Source organism: Gavialis gangeticus, unplaced genomic scaffold (assembly GCF_001723915.1).
Source record: "Gavialis gangeticus isolate Ggan-Ray unplaced genomic scaffold, GavGan_comp1, whole genome shotgun sequence".
Classification (NCBI taxonomy): Eukaryota; Metazoa; Chordata; order Crocodylia; family Gavialidae; genus Gavialis; species Gavialis gangeticus.
The window spans coordinates 60,879,990-60,899,118 of NW_017729033.1; the positions used below are offsets into that span (position 1 = coordinate 60,879,990).

Below are 19,129 nucleotides of genomic sequence, written 5' to 3' on the forward strand. Positions count from 1 at the left end.
CTTGGAGTCATCATTGATGCCAAGATGAACATGGGCCGGCAGTACGGGGATGCAGTCAGGAAGGCCAACCATACCTTGTCAAGCATCCACAGATGCATCTCAAGCAGGTCCAAGGAGGTGATACTCCCCCTCCACGTGATACTGGTCAGGCCACAGCTGGAGTACTGTGCCCAGTTCTGGGCGCCGCACTTCAAGAGGGATATGGACAACATGGAGAGGGTCCAAAGGAGGGCCACTCTCATGATCAGGGGGCATCAGGGCAGGCCCTACGAGGAGAGGCTACAGGATCTGAACCTGTTCAGCCTCCACAATAGAAGGCTGAGGGGGGGGATCTAGTGGCCTGTTACAAACTAGTCAGAGGGGACCAGCAGGCACTGGCCCTGTTCCCCCAAGCACTACCAGGAGTGATTAGAAGTAACGGTCACAAGCTGGCAGAGGGTAGATTCAAACTAGACATCAGGAAGCGCTACTTCACTGCCAGGGTGGCTAGGATCTGGAACCAACTTCCAAGCGAAGTGGTGCTGGCTCCTAACCTGGGGGTCTTTAAGACAAGGCTAAAAGAACACCTTGCTGGGGTTGTTTGACCGCAGTACTTTTTCCTGCCAAGGCAGGGGGTCGGACTTGATGATGTGCTCAGGTCCCTTCGACCCTACAAACTATGAAACTATAACATGATATCTTACTTGGCAAATAGCACATGATAATTCACTATTTTCATCTGAAGATTTGCTGACATATACATGTTCTTCCAAACAGGTGTAAATTTTTACTATTTTTTTTTTGATGATGGACTTTACCTTGCCTTGCTATTCTGACTTTCCATGGGCCACCAGTATTGCAATAATTTGGGAGGGGGCGGTTGGGAGGGTGAAGTTGGCAGAAATAGTCAAAATCTTTATCAGACACCTAGTAATTCCTTTCAGCTCTTTTCCAGTGTTGCCACAAATCATGCTGTCACGTCAGATGATTCTTGCAGATTTAAATAAAGGAAAATATAATTGTTTATACAGATGAGGAGACTGACAGATATTTTGCAGTGTAATGCTGCTCTGCTTGGACTGTTTCCGGAGTGAACATCAAAAGTCCCTCCTATGTGACCGAACAATTCCTGGAAATTCTTCAACTTTTTCACTGAAGTGGAGGTTAGAGAACAGGTAGTCATTTGGTGAAGAGGACAAAAAGGGTAGGGGGAGACAGATATGCCTGTTGGAGAAACCTCATTTGAGACACCTGTAGGAAGGCAGGAGCAAAATGACAAAAAGCCACTGGAGTTCACTTATACAAGACTCAGAAGCCTTAAAAGGGAGGGCTATAAGGATGCTATAGCCTGTTGAAAGCCTGAAAGACTACTCAACCAAGCAAAGGTGCTGGGAGCATCTAAAGTAGGGGTGTCAAACTCGTCCAGCCCTGTGGGTCAGATGAGTAGTATGGGGCCTGTCTACAAGCTGGATCAGGCCCACGGACCCCTTCTCCCAGCATGCTTGATCTGGCAGCTGCTTCAGCTGGTAGGGGACTTGCACTGAAAGTGGTGTGGATCCTAGACAGGCCAAAATAGGCACTGCACGTGGAAAGCAGTTTGGCCAGAGCAACAAACACGCTGCAGGCAATGTCTGTTCCAGACGCTTCAGGACCTGTACCATTTCCAGCATGAGTCCCACACAAGCTACAGCAGCCACTGGATTGGTATGCTGGGGTAGGGGAAGGGAAGGGGGTCCATTGCCTGGATCTAGCTGTCCTGTGAGAGTCTGATCTGGTCCCCAGAGCTGTTCTGTGCGAGTCTGATCTGCCCCAGGGGCAGCTCTGGGGACCAAATGACAGGGCTCTGCAAGCTGTATCCAGTCCTGGCTATACATTTGGCATCCCTAATCTAAAGGATTAATTCAGCTAGAAACAGCTACTGAACCTGAAGAAGAAATCTGAAAATTCTGTGTTGAGTTAACTGTTTTGCTAATAAACCAAAACTTCAGGAAGGGGGAATTACAGGAAAAAATCACCAGCTGTGGGGTTTGACAGACAAGGATGATCAAAGCAGACAGCACGGCCTGATGCTTGCAGTAAACCTTACTATAGTCATTTAGTTGAACAGCTGTCAAAATATACCATACCTCTTCGATTAAAAAATGGTTGTGTAGCAGGATAGTAAATGAACCTGCATGAGATGGTGTTAAGCTTGCTCCTCCAGAGCAAAGTTCTTGGGCTAGTGAACAGATGAAGTCTCACAATAATAAGCAGGCAATGTATAGTTAAGGAATAATACCTATGGGTTCCCAATCTACTGCTGCAGGTTGGAAAAATTATGACTGTGATAGTCAGTTCAGAACGTCTGAAGAGAGGGAAGTAGAACCAACCCAACAAAAACATTACAGTTATTCTGAAACAGATATTAAAATATCATAATTATCTTTCTCTGCAGACCTTGTGTGCAGGAATGAGGTTAATAAGAATGGAGTCTAGTAGCTCCTGAGTTACTCCATCGCCTTCCATGATGATAGAACTCATCAAATCCAGCATGTGCATTTGTACCTTCTGGTTGTGACTATTACTACAAAGAAAGAATATGATTAGTAATAAACTTCCAGACACCAACAAAGCTAAGAAAATTTAAATTCTAGCAATAGTTTCAAGGAAGAAAGAATTATCAACTTGCACCAAGTTATATTTTCCACATTTAAGAATTCTAACCTTTTTGCTTTAACTTGATTTATCTGTTTTATAAACCTGACATAATATGTAGCACCAATTTGTTTTTCTACACAATTACAGTTATTTAAAAACAAATAATCAAAAAACAGTTCTCTGGGAGTACAGCATAAAGATAAATGAATCTAAGAAAGATGCATTATATTTCTAATATTGCCTACATTTCTTGGTGACAAATTACAAAAAGTCCACTTTTAATCTAAGTATGTGTGTATCGTATTCATTTTATTTACTACTTTATTTGTTCTCCATGGAACTACCTTTTGGAACTTAGTATAGCATAGGGGTTTTTTGTAGACCAAATGAAGAATTCCCACACAAAGGTTCAAAACACCAAATATATTTTTACTATAAATATATAAAATTGAAGTAATTCAACTTACTTGATGACTGAAAAAAGTGTCCTAAAAAGCTGAATAAAAATTTCGTTGCAATCTTCCAACTCAAAACAGATGTTGTAAGATTTAACCCAAGCTAAATTCTAAAACCAAGAACAGAAATAATGAAACATTTACAGCACAGAATTACTAATTTGCATTAAGCCACATACATCTAAATTCTGGTAATTAAAATTTACATAAAAAAGAGAAGTTACATTTTATGGCTTTGGTTGTAAACTCTTACAGATGGAGATTGTTTCTTTCCTATCCATTTGTACAGTGCTTATCCTACCGGAGCAGCACAAAACAAATAGCAAACAACTATAATAAAGATGAAAGCTAAACAAAGGACTGATTATTTTACATGTACAAAAGATGATTGACACATTAAACTTGCACATTCATATTAGTGAGCTCCACTTGTACTACTTTTTCCATCAAGTTATGCAATAGTTTTTAAAAAGCTTTCTACATAAGTCAGTCTGCTTCTGGGAATATGACATAACAATTTTTAAAACGTTTTTGTTGAAAACTTATTTTTTCAAAATGCTGTAGCAAACTGTATTCCTTATATACTATAATGTTCACCATAATATATTTGTATTTCAGTCTGTTTGAAGTGAACTGACATGGGATTTTTGTATGTGGAAATCTTATGGAGATAGCTAATTGTGACTGTCAAAATTCAAAACAAAGTAATATTGTCTGAGTCTCAAACCACGGGCAACAATGACTCAGTAAGCACAACCTGAGCCATAATATCTGGGAGAAGAGATTATTCAACTTTAACCTGCCTAGAAACTTGGCAACTTCATAATTTCAACAGAATACCAAAAGGATTTTCTTAGCAAGCTGTTACATTTAGGGAAATGTCTGATTAGTTTCCAATAACTACGTTACCTCTAACAAGTAAAAGTATCTGTTAAACTGAGGGCTCTTAGTGTCTTCCAGGCCTTTTAGCTGTCTTGTAATAAACAAGAATATGTCCTGTAAAATAAAAGAGATAAAAAAAATTAAGAACTTAGACAAATGTATGTAACCCTCTGACACTACCATTAGTGATTCAGTCAGATTTATACCACTGCACATAATTAAACTATTATATTAACTCAGGGCATTAACTCCACCTTCTCCAACTAAAACAATCCCACTGTAGGCCAGGTCTTCTGCCCTTTATGACATTCCTAATTAAACTATTACACTGACTCTTATGTTTAAAGAAATCTTTTTACTAAATTTAAATACTGCTATAAACTACAACATTAAAACACCCCAAAATAAAACAAACAAAACCCCCGAACCCTTACCACACTTGATTTTTTTTAAAGAAGTGTGTGTTTCACGATTTGCTTTCAACTATAAGAGAATGAGATGAGAGGAAGGCCTTCTTTAAAATGATATTTTACCTTAAGCTTGTCATGGGAAGTATATGGAGCTTCTGGAGCATAGATTCGGAAGATATCAGCCAAGCAACATGCTACAAGGAGACGCACATCTTTGTTAGGATTCCTGAGGAAGAATTCAGACGCAAGGTGCAAGGCTAATGGGAGATACTGCTGTTTCTCATCCTCTGAGTCCTGGTCCATGTCCATGAAAGTTTTTACTACCATCTAATAGTTAAAACATACAAAGGGGAAAAGGCTTAACCTTCTCTTTTATTATTAATTGCTAAGGCTCTCTAAAAGGATGCAGTACTATATTCTGCTGTTACACTGCATTACTGTCAATATTAACATAACTTCTTGGGTATGACCCACTGCAGAATTAAGGAAAGTGTTAATTTAAATTAAAGGTATATTCAATTCAACATTGTTAAAAGAAATTTTAAAGTGTTCATTCAAGTCAGGTAAAAAGACACAATAAACCTTGGGTACAGAACAAAATTGTAGTCTAAGCAAAGGAAAGGGGTTGGCTGTAGCAGCTTTAAGACCTCTCTGTCCTGACAATCCTCAAATGCTTTTTTGGGGAGGGGGAAGGGAAATGTCCCAGTATAGGTAGCACTGAGAGCCCATCAAGTTTTGGCACCAACTAGGGTTCTCTAAAGGCTTATAAGAGGAACTTGACAGCACTTTTATGGCTGTCTTTTGCAGCACTTATACCAAGTCATCTTCCATCAAACAGACGTAACTTAGGATCCTTCATGTCACAGTGCCATTTTTACTGCAGTAAAGGCACCAGAGAGTAAATGAAGGTCTTACCTCCATGTCCGCCAGACAACGCTGCCTGCGCAAGTCCAGAACCAAACCCAATTTTTAATTAAAAGAACCCCAACAAATGTGCACTGCTTTTTATTGGCACGGTGACATAATAATGTTCAGTGACCAAGGGTATGGACAAGCTTTATATTTCTAGTAGGAAAAATGCCCCTCTCTTAGTAGAAACTGGGAGTGTACCAGCATTTATGAAGTGTCTTCAGCAGGAAACATGCTAAATCCATGAGAAATCCATTCAGTGAGGAAGATCATCCTGCACAAGGAACAAATGCTTGTACACTTCTCTGTCACTTGACAGTTCCTGGGCACTGGAGGAGCTGAGAAGTGAGGAAATATACTCCATGCCTTCCCCAGACCAGGGTAACCCCTTTTCCCACCACTTCACTCCTACTTGAACAGCAGTTTCCAGCCCCCCTTCCCCCCACCCCCCGGATGATGTGCCCACACTTGCACAAAATGAATATTTAAAAAATGCCTTGGGTAGCAGGGTTCAATTAATTCATTTTAAAGAATAGAAAGAATGAGCTGGAGTTTAACATATGCTAACTGGTTGGTAGCAGGGCCTTGTTTTCCTTTTTTTTTTCATTATGCTTGTTGACTCTCTTTATGCTTTATTTTCCTCCATCCTCAACTCTCCATATTGCAGGGTCCAAGCTACCAAGCAATCATCAACTTCCTGACTCCTACTCTTACACTAAGGAATGCCTCGTGGAAAACCTGTGACCAAAATGACTTCCTTGCAACAAACTCATTCTCTCCTCCTTCACTTCTGCTTTCTTCTTAGCTAGATGGCATTCTCTTTCCAATTTAATTGGATCTATTTTCTTAACCCCACTCACTTTTTCACCAGTTTTGACTCTCAAACTCCATACACAGAGGATCTTACTGGTTGCTCCAAAAGAAAATTGACAAAATATGATGTGGCCTTCCTTCTTCCCTCTGCTTGGCCACATTCCTGTAATCTTTCCTTCTCTTCCCCCTCCGTGTGCCTTGGTGACCATCAGACTTCACTTCACAATCACTATGTTCTCCCCCTTCCCATTACCTTTCCTGTTTTTCTTTAACCTTTAACTCATCTGCCCTTTTACCCTTGTAGCACAAATATACTTTGTCTTCTCTCATGTTAAAAATCCAACTTGTGACCAACATACCTTTCCTGATGCTGCCTCAACTCCTTTCCATGTTGAAGCTCAATGAATGTGCTATGTATACAATTGCTACCTGAAGTTTTCCTCTATTTCCATTGTGTGCCTTCTCTAATACATTTTTTATCCCATCCAACATAGTGAAAACAGTATAAGCAACAGCCTTTGATGGCTTTCTCTTACTCAATTTCAGAAACCCAAATCTTAGTCATCCTCATTGTCCTGTCAGTAGTCTTCAACAGCATTGATGACATCTTGACATCTAATCCTCTTTGCCCTTCATGACAATCATCTCTCCTGGCTCTTCTACAAGTCTAATTACTCTTACAGCAAACATTTCACGGGATCCTCTCCATTCCCCCTCCAACTTTTTGTGACATTTCCTCAGGGTGCGCTCTCATGTCCCTTTCTCATCTCCTGTCATTTATCTTTGGATAATCTCATCTGCAAACACAAATTCAACTGCCATCCCAATATGGATGATTTACAGGTAGGGATCTAAGTTACAGTGAGTGAAAGGGATTTTTATGGAGCACTCTCAGCTCGTGAAGCCAATTTTGTGTCATTTTTATGAGTGTGCCCATAACCCCTCACTGGCTGAGAAGGCTGTCTGTTGTGAGGTCCTTCCCCTCACTGCTGATTGGCTGAGAGGACTGTCCATCATGGAGCCCCACCTCTCTGCTGATTGGGCAGGGCTGCACAACAAGCAGCCCTCTCAGCCAATCAAAATGTGTTTTACTATGCATTTTATTCATTGTGCAAAACAAGTCTAAAAACTAATGGTACAAAATTATTTATGTTATTTTTCAACAGCGTTAGGAGAATAAAGGGAGCATTGCAATTTTGATTAATCTTATGAAGATGAATTGTTTACAGTAGGGGGAGGGGGGGTTCTACACCAGTTGCTCTCAAGCTAGGTGCTGCAAGATCCCAAAGGTGATGTGCTACCTGGCCCCTGTGTGAAGAGGTAAAAGAAGCTCCCTCTCCTCCCTGTCTAGCACCTTGTGCCTACCAGAACTATTCAGCAGTGCCTGCAACTGCTCCTCTGGGGTCTGCCTCCACTACTGCCCTCCCCCCGACAGCTTCTTTGGTAACTGCCCCCCATGCTCCCAGCAGCAGCCTCTGCTGTGGTGGATGGGAAAACATAAGCCAGAACAATACTGCAACTGGACTGGTCCCCCAAGCTCCTGGGAAAGAGGGGCAATGGGGGAGGTTGCTGGCATGTAAATAGCTACAGGAGCAGCCTTGGCAACATGAGCTGCCCTTGCCCCCTCAGGTACAGATCAGGGGCAGGGAGGGTAGAGAGATGCACCTATTTTTTCCCCTGAATTCAGATTGCAGCTCATTGACTCTCAATTGGGGTGCTGCAAAATTCAGAAAAGTTATGGAGAGGTGCCTTATGTACACTCTTTCAGTGTTAATGCAAGAAATGTTTTAAATGACTCAGATTATTCCTATGCAATATTTGTGCCAATTTTGAAAGTTTTCTTCAGATCTGATGAACCATCAGCAGTTAACATGCTGATATTTAGTTACTTTCTAAAATAAGAAGTGATAAAACTTCTTCCTAGAAATCATCATTATTAGTGTTATTTGTATTACTATAAGAGGTCCAGGCTGTGGAGCAGGACCCAACTGTGCTACACAGGATACAAACGCATAACAAAAAATACTGGACTGTAAACTTGAGGCAGAAGATAGTATGGGTGCAGACACACAACTGAAATATTCCAGAATATCACTGACTGGGGACTGGTTCACCATTGTAGGAAATGCTGCAGCTCTGACACCAGGGAACAGGAATGAGCACTCAGCCCAGCATGCCTCAAAGTAAGTAAGTAGAAAGAAGTGCTTACATATATGCTTTGGAAGTCCACGGGGGTGAGCGACCTGTGGCTGGGGGTGTTTTCAGTTTTCTACCTTCCCTTGTTTCTTAAACATGAGTTCAGTAAACTCCAATAGTCTGCAAATGACCAAGGTCTGCAGTGTGCCTGCCTGACTTTGGGAGGGGAAGACACAGTTGATTGTTAAAAAATTTGCTTTTATTGAGCAAAGCAAACAGTGCAAGGGAGTTCATAAATAAAAAGTGCCAACAAAAGGGCAAAGATGGTGTCAAGTAGAGTTGTGGCTGTGTACCACAGAGGCCAGCTGCAGCAATGCATGGCAGTGGGGCAGGAGGGGGTTAGAAGGAATGCAGTGTGGGATAGCTTGAGGACCAACCAGTCCCATGTCACAGAACGTTTAGGGTCCATACAACAATGAACTGGTTCAAAACAATAACTGATTTTCCATGTACACTTTTACACTGTTCCAGAAGGATTTAAACTGGTTTAACAGGCTTGTGTATCAGTCCACTTTGGGTTGAAATTGCATATAAGTTGCATGCGTGTCCATATCCTAAATCAATGGTGCTCAACCCATCTGGCCCTAAAAGGCAGAACTAGTCACAGGTGTTATCCACATGCTGGCCTGGCCTCACATGGCAGTGCGATCCAGTGCATTGAGCCATGTCATCCAGCCAGTGAAGCTCCTCATGGTTCTGTAAATTTGACAACAGGGGAGTGATGGCAGTGTTAAATGCTGCAGCTCCAAGCTCTGCCATGACAAACAACACTGTCACCACTCCCACCGCAGCCAAATTGCTGAACCTGTGGGAAGCCCCATGGGCTGGACAACAGAGTTCCGCAAGCCAGATACAGCCCCTCGGCCAGAAGCTGAGCACCACTGCACTATGTGTTGACAGGGCAGGTAGGCATTGATAGTCATCGAGCAGCAAGGCTGGAAGGGACCTCTATAGGTACGGGTCTACCCAACTCAAGGGGGCAGCTGGCTAGTTTCGCAGGCAAACTGCCGTTTTCACAGACTTGGCATTAGGGCTGTGTGAAATTTTGGCAGCCGTTTCATTTTGGATGTGTTTCCATGTCCGAAACACCAAATCTGAATTGAAACAGAAGGCTCTGAAATATTTGGACATGTTTTGGAGAATTTGAGTTTCAGAGCTGGGCTTGCAGGGAAACAAAAACTAAGAGAGGGGGGAGGGGGAAGACTACTTTAATATTGACATCTAGCTCCCAGTTCGATTCCCCAGCTCTCTGATCACTTCCCCAAAACTAAGAAAGGGGGGAGGGGGGGTGCAGGCCCCCAATCTGTGCACAGCATTTCAGCAGGCTGCTGCTGCAGGCTGGGGCCAGCGGCACCACCACAGTCTTCTTGGTGCACTGGCCCCAGCCTGCAGCAGCAGCCTGCTGAAACCTGGCATCTCTTGAGCAGGCACAGGCAACCCCATGTGGGCTGCAAGTGGCTGCAGTGCAGGGCGCCGGCCACGGGGCAGGTGAGGGGCTGCTTTTCCCCGTGCCATTTTTCCCCAGGCTCCTTCCCTACTCCACGCCCTCTAACCTGTGGTTCCGGCGCGGGGCAGCCCCATGCTCCCAGGCCAGAAGCTCCAGCTAGAGAAGCGGGGCCAGGCAGGCCCTGCTGTTGTGGGAGCTGGCCAGCAAAGTAAAGTAGTGATAAACACGAGGGAGGAGTGTTAAGCTAAAGGAAAATGCGGACACAATAACAAAAGAATATAAACTGACCAGAAAAAACTTTAAACTGGAAATTAGAAGGTGGTTACTAACCATCAAATGAGCAAGCTTCTAGTATAGCTTTCCTATAGGAGCAGTGGTGGCAAACTAACTAGTTTTAGGATGGAGTTTAATGAGTTTTTAAAAGGTGCCTACAACAGGAAGGGACTGAAACTAAGATCTCTTCCAGTCCCATATTTCAGTATTTATCAGACACCAATGAGCCGGAAGAAAATATGAAAGAAATATAAAGAGCTGATGGGAAGCTCTGAAGTGCATATACAATAAGCATCATGATGAGAAGCCAACCCATTTTCATGAAGTTCTGTTGCTGTTAAAACAAGAAGCAGCCTTCCCTTTCTGTCAGCTACCGTACATAAAGATTGCTGGCTGAGAACCTGCAGAAGAGAAATATTATAAGTATTGGACAGTATAAAGCCCTTTGGGACAGGGACTATTTTTTCTTTTATGTTAGTATATTATGTAACACAATGGAGTCCTCATCTGTAACTAGGGTTTCTAGAGGCTATGTTAATACAAGTAAATCTAAAGATTAATAAACCTTTGGAGCAAATGGTACCATCTAAGCTATTAATCTACCCTGAGCTTTCAACAGCAATATTCATGTTTCAGAGCAGTCTAATTGGCTATACTTTCCCTATGGTTTAATCTGTATGAACAACTTTTCTTTGGAGACTTCACCACTGATTAGATCATAACCAAACAAGTCTTAACATTAATAATTAATTGTTTTATTAGCTTCATTTTAATAAAAACAAATATTACTATTCTTTCATTTTATTAATTTTACTTAAATTGAGCAACTTGAAAGACTGGTGTCAAAACACAATTTAAACCTAATAAAGAATGCTAGTTAACTGCTTCCCAGGTTGAAATAATACACAAGTGTGTTGACTCGTGAATTTTATATAAGAGCTTTCTTAATATATCAATTCCTAGTCACTTAAAATTGAATTTTAGCCATATTTTTTCAAAACAGAAGTAATGATGAACATACCTGAAACAACTGAAGCTGCAGCATAGTTTAATGCTGTTATGACATGCAAGAACAGGACATGCAACAGCACAGAATGATAACAAATGGAACTGGTGCAAGTATATCTTAAATCTGGACATGCTAACCTAGTAACAAAACTGTACCAGCTGAGGAAAAGACTTGATTTAAATGGAATCTCATAGAGTAGGTACTAAGACACATACTGCTTGCTGTTTAAAGGTGATAATTCAACATAAATGTCTACAAAACTATCTTTTTGAACAGTGCTTCCTAACTTTTTCCTTAGCATGACCCCATTTAAACATTGCAAATTTTCTGCAAACCCAGAATGATACAAATAAGACCAACACCCCCTCCCCTTGTGGGCGGCAGGCACTGGGTCCCACCCGCTGGACTGTAGAGGCCCCAGGGGGAGGACAACAGGGTAGGGAGCCCTGAGCCTACAAAGAGCCCATGTCTGCCTTTGCCCCGCACACAGATCTCAGGGGCACATGTGTCCCCACGCTTCCGACCCTAGGAATGCATGTAGCAGCGAGGAGCCAGCCCCCCCAGTGACCCCCAGACAAGCTGCCCATAGCTTCATTCTGCTCCCTCAGTTAGGCCCTGTATTCCGGCCCTGGGCCCCATGCATGGGCCTGGCTGGGCAGTGCCCCTAGCCCCAGCCCTGTCCCACTTCCTCCCTCCTTCCATGTGGGGCCTCAATCTGCCCCCCCCATTGATTTACCTGGAGGGAGCTGGTCTCCACACTGCCTGGCTGCCATATGCATATGTGTATTCCCTTGCCCGACTGCCCTCCTCCCACTCCCTCCCAGGAGCCCCTTGCAGGCTGGAACTCTGACGGTCTGCAAGGGGAATCTGCCATGTCCTGCTTTTTTCTGTGATTTTCATCATAACTGGTCAACACTGTCAAGAGAGTCTTTGCAACCTCATTTTTTATCATTATGACCCCAAGGTTGGGAACCGCTGTTTCAGAATGATATACAGAGGTCCAGGTGTTGGGGCTTGACAAGAGATATTCAAGTGAGTATCATATTTAAGGAGGCACCAAGTTTGTCTATCAAATCTTGTCCAAACCACAAGTATAGCGATAATCAAAGACAAAGTATGTAGTGTTTTCAAATGTCACAAATCTTAAATTAAGATGCAAATTACATCCATCCTAAATACACACAGAATACTTGTACAGAAAAAAAAAAAAAGAAAAGTGAACTGTAATTTAACTGATGCGTATTATACAGAGGATCAGGTTAATATATGGCAGCTGAAGCACCAAGAGGAGAACAAAGTGATCAGGAACAGGCAGCACAGATTTACCAAGAGCCTGTCATGTCTGACCAACCTGACTTCCTCCTATAAGGTGACAGGCTCTGTCGAATTCGCTATACTTGACTTCAGAGCAAGCTTCTGACACTCTTACAACATTCTAATTAAAAAACCAATGAAGTACTGTAACGCATTACTAGAAAGTAAAATTCTGACACAATATTTATGCTGTGAAAGGAAAATTGCTCAGTATGTGTGTATACTCCATATGCCCCCCACAAAGGATCCAAGTGCTAAGTAGCCCTCCATTAATGGCTTGAACCAGGTGTTCTTGTTACAAGTCCTGCGATCCTCCAAAAGTTTATATGCAGATGAGGCGCAAGACAACCTGATCCGGCTCCGGCTCAAGGAGGGCAGGGCCATACTAATTATATGCAACAGGCTGAAAAAGACGGCAACAGAGGGATTCTGGATTAAACGTTTGGGGCCCCGCTTGGTGACGTTTACCAGACATTTAAGGCTAATGAAGAAAAAAAGAATCACTGAAAATGGGAAAGAAAGGCACAGCTCAGCTGTAGGAGTGAAAAAGTCAACATATATGCAAAATAGTGGCTCAACATGACTTGCAGGAGTTGGCACTGAGGGGGACTGTGCTCAATGGGCACTATTATACATCTTACTAAGGTGATCTACACTAACATACCCTTGTGGTAGGTTCCCCTCAACATGTTTGCCCAATATGGGCGTTGAGTTTTATAGTCATGCTCAGTATTGGCTGCATTTGGTTTCCTTTATTGATTACATGCTGCTTTTGTGAACTGTTTAATGACAGACAATGTATTTAGTAATCTTTCCTGGTATGTGAATGTAAGATGAGGGGCTTATTTCCCTGTGCTGACTGGGGGGGAGGGAGGTGGAAACAAATTTTGTCTTGTATTTGAGTAAATGTGGTAGCAAGCCTACTTTACTTTAGCCATGCACTGAACTCTGTAACACTTGCAACAGTACTGATCTTTTAAAGCTTACTGTATCAAGTTATGAATATAATACACCACACGACTTAAATATATTATCATATTTTATTGCATGCAATATGCCCTGGATTATAATACGCACCTCATTTTTGAAAGGCAGAACGAAGATTTGTTTTCTGAGTTGAGGCTGAACAGAGCAGGGACACAGCCTAATCTTCAGCTGACTCTGCCTCCCCTTCCTGTTTAACTAAAGCTAAAAACCCTTGGTGCTGCTGAAGATTGGTCACCATGGATTAGGGTTATCAAAAGTTAAATGTTTAAATGGCAAGTATATTTATACTAGTAATGTGTTACAGTTACTGTACACCACTAGACAGACCAGTAGAGAAGAGAAGCAGCACAGTGCCCCAGGAAGACAGCTGGGCAGACACTACCTCCCCCTCCCCGTGCAAGATGTGGGAGGGAATGAGGAGGGACTAGTATCCATTAAAGATGGAACAAGGGTCTAAAGAAGCCCCACCTATTTGTCACACCGTGTGGCTCCACCTCTACCTCCCCCGACCCTGTGCTGCTGCAGCCAGGCCTGGACAGCCATGTACTGGCAGCTGCAGCTGGCTGGGAAAGCCCCTTGCCAGTTGCTGCTGCCTGTGGCTTCACCTGGGCTGTGGGGCTTGCGGTCACCCGCCCTCGGCTGCAGTAAGTTTTGGGAGGTTAGAGCCAGCCCATCTCCCTCCAGCCCTATGTAGTGTGGCTGGGGGGTGGCAGCACAGTGCAGCCAAGGCTGCAGCAGTGAAGGTCAGGTTCCCCCCACCACCTGCACAGAGAGCAGTGCAGACCGGAGAACAGGTGAGTATATGGGGCCAGTCTCTGCCCGGACTGCAGCTGGAGAAGGTATGGGCAGATGCTGCTGCTACTGCTGTGGGCCAGGGAAGGGGTAGGGGCATGGCCTGCTGCACTTTGAGGGAATTTCTACAGAGGCCAGGGGACCTGCCCCATGTGTGAAGTATGTGTTATTGATTAGCCATTTAACTGATATCATTAGACAAGTTTAAACAGGTAATTATTTAAATCAGTGGTTCTCAGCCTTTTTTGTACCAGGACCCATTTGTAAACATTGATGGCCAGTCTCGACCCAGTGCCCCTCACTCCCAGTCCACTACCCCCACCCCCAGGACCCAGCCCCCAGTGTGTGGAGTAGGGGGTGGGTGTGTGTGGGGAATTCTGCCAGCCTTCAAGGGAAAGGCCGTGGTTTCCCACATTTTTCTCCTTTAAAAAAGAATCCATTTTTAAAGTTTGTTCACAACCCTTTCATATATTCTTGTAACCCACTTTTGGGTCACGACCCACGGGTTGAGAAACACTGATTTAAACTGTATTTATATCCCTACCATGGACATATCTATGATTTTAAATGGAGCTAAAGAGTTTCTAGGTCTGTGAAACAGGAGAGAAACCAGGAGCAACTAGCAAAACTGTCCTAAGAAAGGCTAGCTTGATTACTGGACTATCGCAACCAAAAAAGGAGAGACAATTGTTAACGCCTGTGGAGTGAAGAACAATGATCTAATAAGTTGCCTGAACAATAATACTAGAGCTGCTGCACTGTAATCAAACCAGGATGTTTCTATCCCAGGCAGAAAGTCTGCTTCCCTGCTTAATACATGTACTTACATTTTGCGGTAAATAGGTATATAAGAAGTTAGAAAACATGCTATATCCATTTTTCCCTACCCAAAAGCAGTTGCTGGTATTACCCATGTACAACTGAAATAATTAAAATTTCTGTACAGTGTATTTCTGTCAAAAAAATCATTGAAGCAAAAAAATTTCATCACCTAACATCCCAAAAAATTACATGGTTTCCTTCAAGTTAGACAAATAAGTGGCCATCTGCAAGCAAATATGCACCATAAGCACACAATCACAGGAAACTACATTAGCCAGATGCAGAAATATATCCATACATTTGAAAAAAAATCAAGTCTGTATCTCCAAATGAAGTGAAAGACAGACCAAGGAATATATTGCTTCATCTCCCCTCTTTAATTTACTGTCATGACAAAGGCTCTCAAAGTTTCTGTGCTCTGCCCATTGGCACAAATATCTCCTATTATACTGCTAAGCAGAACAAGGAGAATTCACTAATCTCAGCAAGGTTGAAGCAGCAGAGCACAGACATGAACATTCCTGGGCTTTCCATTCCCCTTGCCATAAAGGACAAGATTTAGAAGACCTGCTAGATTCAGAGAGAAAAACAACAAGCCAGGCACATTCCTGAAGCAAGAGTAGAAAGAAAAAAAGAAGTCACTCATAGGTGAATGGTACTGAAAACAACTGATACATATGATAAGAAGAGAGGGAAGGGAAGGACATTTTCGTTTTTATTTCAGATTTTCTTTCCTTCTAGTAGTATATGACCACTATTTGTTTTGAGATTTCAGTGTGCTTGCAACTTGAGGGCAGACTAGATTTGCTAATTGCTGGCAATGAAAGAGTCACTATATATCAGGGTATATAGTGGCTGGGGTCTTATGACCCCTCCCACCCCCAGTGCTCCTTCCTGCCCATGGGGGGGGGGGGGGGACCCGGGGGGGGGGGGGGGACCCGGGGGGGGGGGGGGGACCCGGGGGGGGGGGGGGGCAAACCCAATGATCTGTCTAGGTCCCTTCTGACTCATTGCTTCTATGATTCTAGGGTGGGCAAAATATGGCCTGCCAACTGATTCTATCTGGTCCACAGATGGGTGGTACAGACAGCAGCTCTGGTCTCTGATGGTGACACAGAAGACGCTGGGTGAAAGCAGCCCCACCCACCCAGCTCTGCACAGCAGGCCCTGAGCAAGCACTGCTGGAGCCCTGTGCCACCCCTCAGGCTGGGCTGACAGCACCCTGTCTGCCTGCAGCTTGGAACTGCTGGGAGCCATCCTGGGCATTAGGACCATGCAGCAGGCGCTTTGCACCTATACCCAGAAGTGACAGTTTTCTGGGTACTTCCAGCAAGCCCCATCCCTGGCCCTCCCTCCCGCCTTGCCCTGTGCAGCACTGAGCCAGCTTAGCCACCTATCGCCTCTCAGCAGCAGCCAGCACAGCTCCTGTTCCATCCAGCCAGGTGAGCCTGTCCCCACTGCCCTGGGGCTGGGGCTCCTCCTGGGGAAAGAAAGACCCCTGGGTTGCAGGTGGGTACACCCTGCATGGACCTGGCAGGGAGCTGGGGCAGGCTGGAGGGGACTGTTGGGCTTCCCCAGACTTTGAGGGGACAACTGCAGACAGGAAGGGGTGGAGGGTGTGCAGCTCAAGGAGCATGTCAGGGTACAAGCTGAGGTAGGAGCTCCCTTGTGATTGGAGGGGTAGCTGGGCAGTTGGCAGGGCTATCCTCCCTTGGCCAAGCATCCTGCTGGTTGATTTGCGTTCTCGAGGGAGAAACTTTCTTTTGAGCTATTATGCAATCATCTCTGTATGCACTACTCAAAAAAAAAAAAAAAAAAAAATCAAACTAGGACAAAAATATGTTTTAAATAAAATTAAAATATTTTATAGCAGCAGTTTGACTTTTAGCATATGATGTGTTTTATCTATAATTTGTTAAAATTATATCTTCACCATTAACTTTATGTGGGCAGCCCTCATAACAGCTCACCAAACCTAATTAAGTAAACCTCCAGCTGAAGTAATTGCCCATCCCTACTACATGCACTGGCTGGAGTGAAAAAAGTGATGTACAGTTGCTCTCCCTATGTTCCCTTTGAAGTTTGGACTGCACAGTGTTTATACCAGTACCATAAGGAGGAAACTGAAGAGTTCTTATATGGAGCATCCTCCATAGCTATCCTATCATAGGACATACATTCACAGAAGCACTATCAGAATTTGAATCAGAGGTTTGTAGAATTCATGATCTCTTATGCTCTAGCCTTCATTTTCTGTATTCTTTAAAAAGGAAGACCTCACTGTTTTCCAGTATTTATTCAAATTGGTGGTACCTTTCTGCTTCTCCAGGATTTGTCTTAGCTATTGGGTGTCCATGACAACTTTACAGATTGTTTACTTAACTGGAAAAAATATATATTTAAAAAAGCAGACATAGATCCCTCTTGCCAGAGCCACCTGAAACTCAGAATTTTTGGTTTGTGAAAAATTCTGGCATTTCAAAATATAGTTTCAATTCAATTGAATATTAAACGAAATTGTTGGAAATTTAATATGAGCCAGAAATTCTGAAACTGTAATTTTGGAAGCGACACATTGTCAGGGTCTCTGACCAAGCACGCCTGGCTGGGCCAAGCACCTGAGCTATCGCACTTGCTCCTGGTCCCATGAAAATGCCTGAGTTTTCTGCAGCTGGATTGGCTGCCGAAAGAGCCACTCACCCTTTACAAGCACACCTACAGCCTCAGGCTGCAGGCATGAATTGACACAGTCTTAGTCTGATCCTCCTGAAGTCTGACCCCAGCTTTGGCTTTCCTGATCCTGATCTTGGATCTCCCCTGAAACTTGGCACTGGTTATGCTCTCTCTGGTTTCCCTGGCATCCTGGATGACTCAGCTTGATTTCCTTGGGTCTTGATCTCAGATTTTCCCTGGAATTTGGCACCGGCTCTCTGTCCTCTGGATCCTGACCTGAGCTTGTCTCAGACCATACCTCTTGGACCTCCCCTGGAAATGGGTCCCACATTCCCTGTGCTTCAACACAGGCCATGACCCAACGATCGTGTAATCTGAACCTCAGCCCAGCTGACCCCATAGCTGTCCCTCAGAGAATCTGCAAGCCTGGCCACCTATGTCCCAGCCAAACCCTTACATACACTGCTGTTGTTTCTTTTGGGAGAGAGATTTCCTACATTTCCAGAAGCTGCTGGTTGAAACTGATATTCTTTTCCATTTTACTGTTGTGATATATGTTTTTAGGCAGTAATCACTGGAGTTCCCAGGGTCTGCAGCTCAGGAACTTGCCTAATGAGGAGCTAGAGACTCATGTTACTTTAAGGGAAGGTAGCTACGCTGCAGTAAGCAGCTAGGCGAAGCTGCAGCAGGAGTGCAGACTGGCCATTAAGGCAAAGAGGAAACCCCTGTGTGTGGTTGGCAAGCCACCTCACAGTAAGGGGTAGGGTTTTAGGGCACATAAGCCCAGTACCTGAGACCAAGCAAGCAGTCTGGCCCTACATGCTGAACGGAGAGGAGCTGTTGGGAAAGAGGGACTTCAGGGGACAGCTGGTGATGAGCACCAAAGCTGTGCATGAGACTTGGAAAGAGTGGGGAGTATGGCTTGTGGGGTGATACTGACTCAGAGCGGGAGAGACTTTTAGTTGAGAAGTGGTTGCTTGTGCATGTTGTGTTTAAGTTTGAAATGGGAGGACTGGGTGTGACTGATGAGAGCTAAGGAGGCCACTGGGGTAACCGAGAGGCACCCCACACAGAGCCCTACAAGGGTCATGGACACTAAGGGAAGCTGGATTGTGAGCACCCTTGCCTAGGGTCAGGGATGCCAGGGAATGAGGGCGCTGCTGAGAGACTGCGTGCAGCATTGACAGGGTTATGGACCCAAAGGAGCTGGGACACTGCAAAAGACAGTGCCAAGGGTCCCAAGAGCAAGACAGGGAGTAAAGGCTAGAGTTGAGACAGACAGAGCCCATGCCCCACAAGTCAGTAAAGCACAGCAGAGAAGAGGCTGAGGCTTCAGAAGCCACGTGAGAGCAAATGAGCCTGGGTTAGAAACCTGCAGCTAGAGCAACCTGGGGTTAAGGCCAAAAGGGCCAAAGCCTATACAGGTTGGTGCTTGAATTTAGAGTTACCACTTGCAAGGAGAGGATGGAAGCCACGAATACAGCCCATAAGACAATTACTGCCCTGAAGTCCTCACAGAACCACAATGTAG

General features: G+C 44.0%; 1 protein-coding gene across 2 annotated transcripts in view; it reads right to left on the minus strand.

The window, feature by feature from the left end:
• PDS5A (PDS5 cohesin associated factor A) overlaps nt 1–19,129 on the minus strand; it is a 156,759-nt gene that overhangs the window by 97,467 nt on the left and 40,163 nt on the right. For both annotated transcript variants that reach the window (XM_019526168.1, XM_019526167.1), the window contains exons 2-5: nt 4,487–4,690; nt 3,981–4,067; nt 3,084–3,181; nt 2,416–2,542 (exon numbers count right to left, since the gene is read on the minus strand). In XM_019526168.1, coding sequence (XP_019381713.1) covers nt 2,416–2,542; nt 3,084–3,181; nt 3,981–4,067; nt 4,487–4,690 — 516 coding nt within the window. The remainder of the gene's footprint in view (nt 1–2,415; nt 2,543–3,083; nt 3,182–3,980; nt 4,068–4,486; nt 4,691–19,129) is intronic.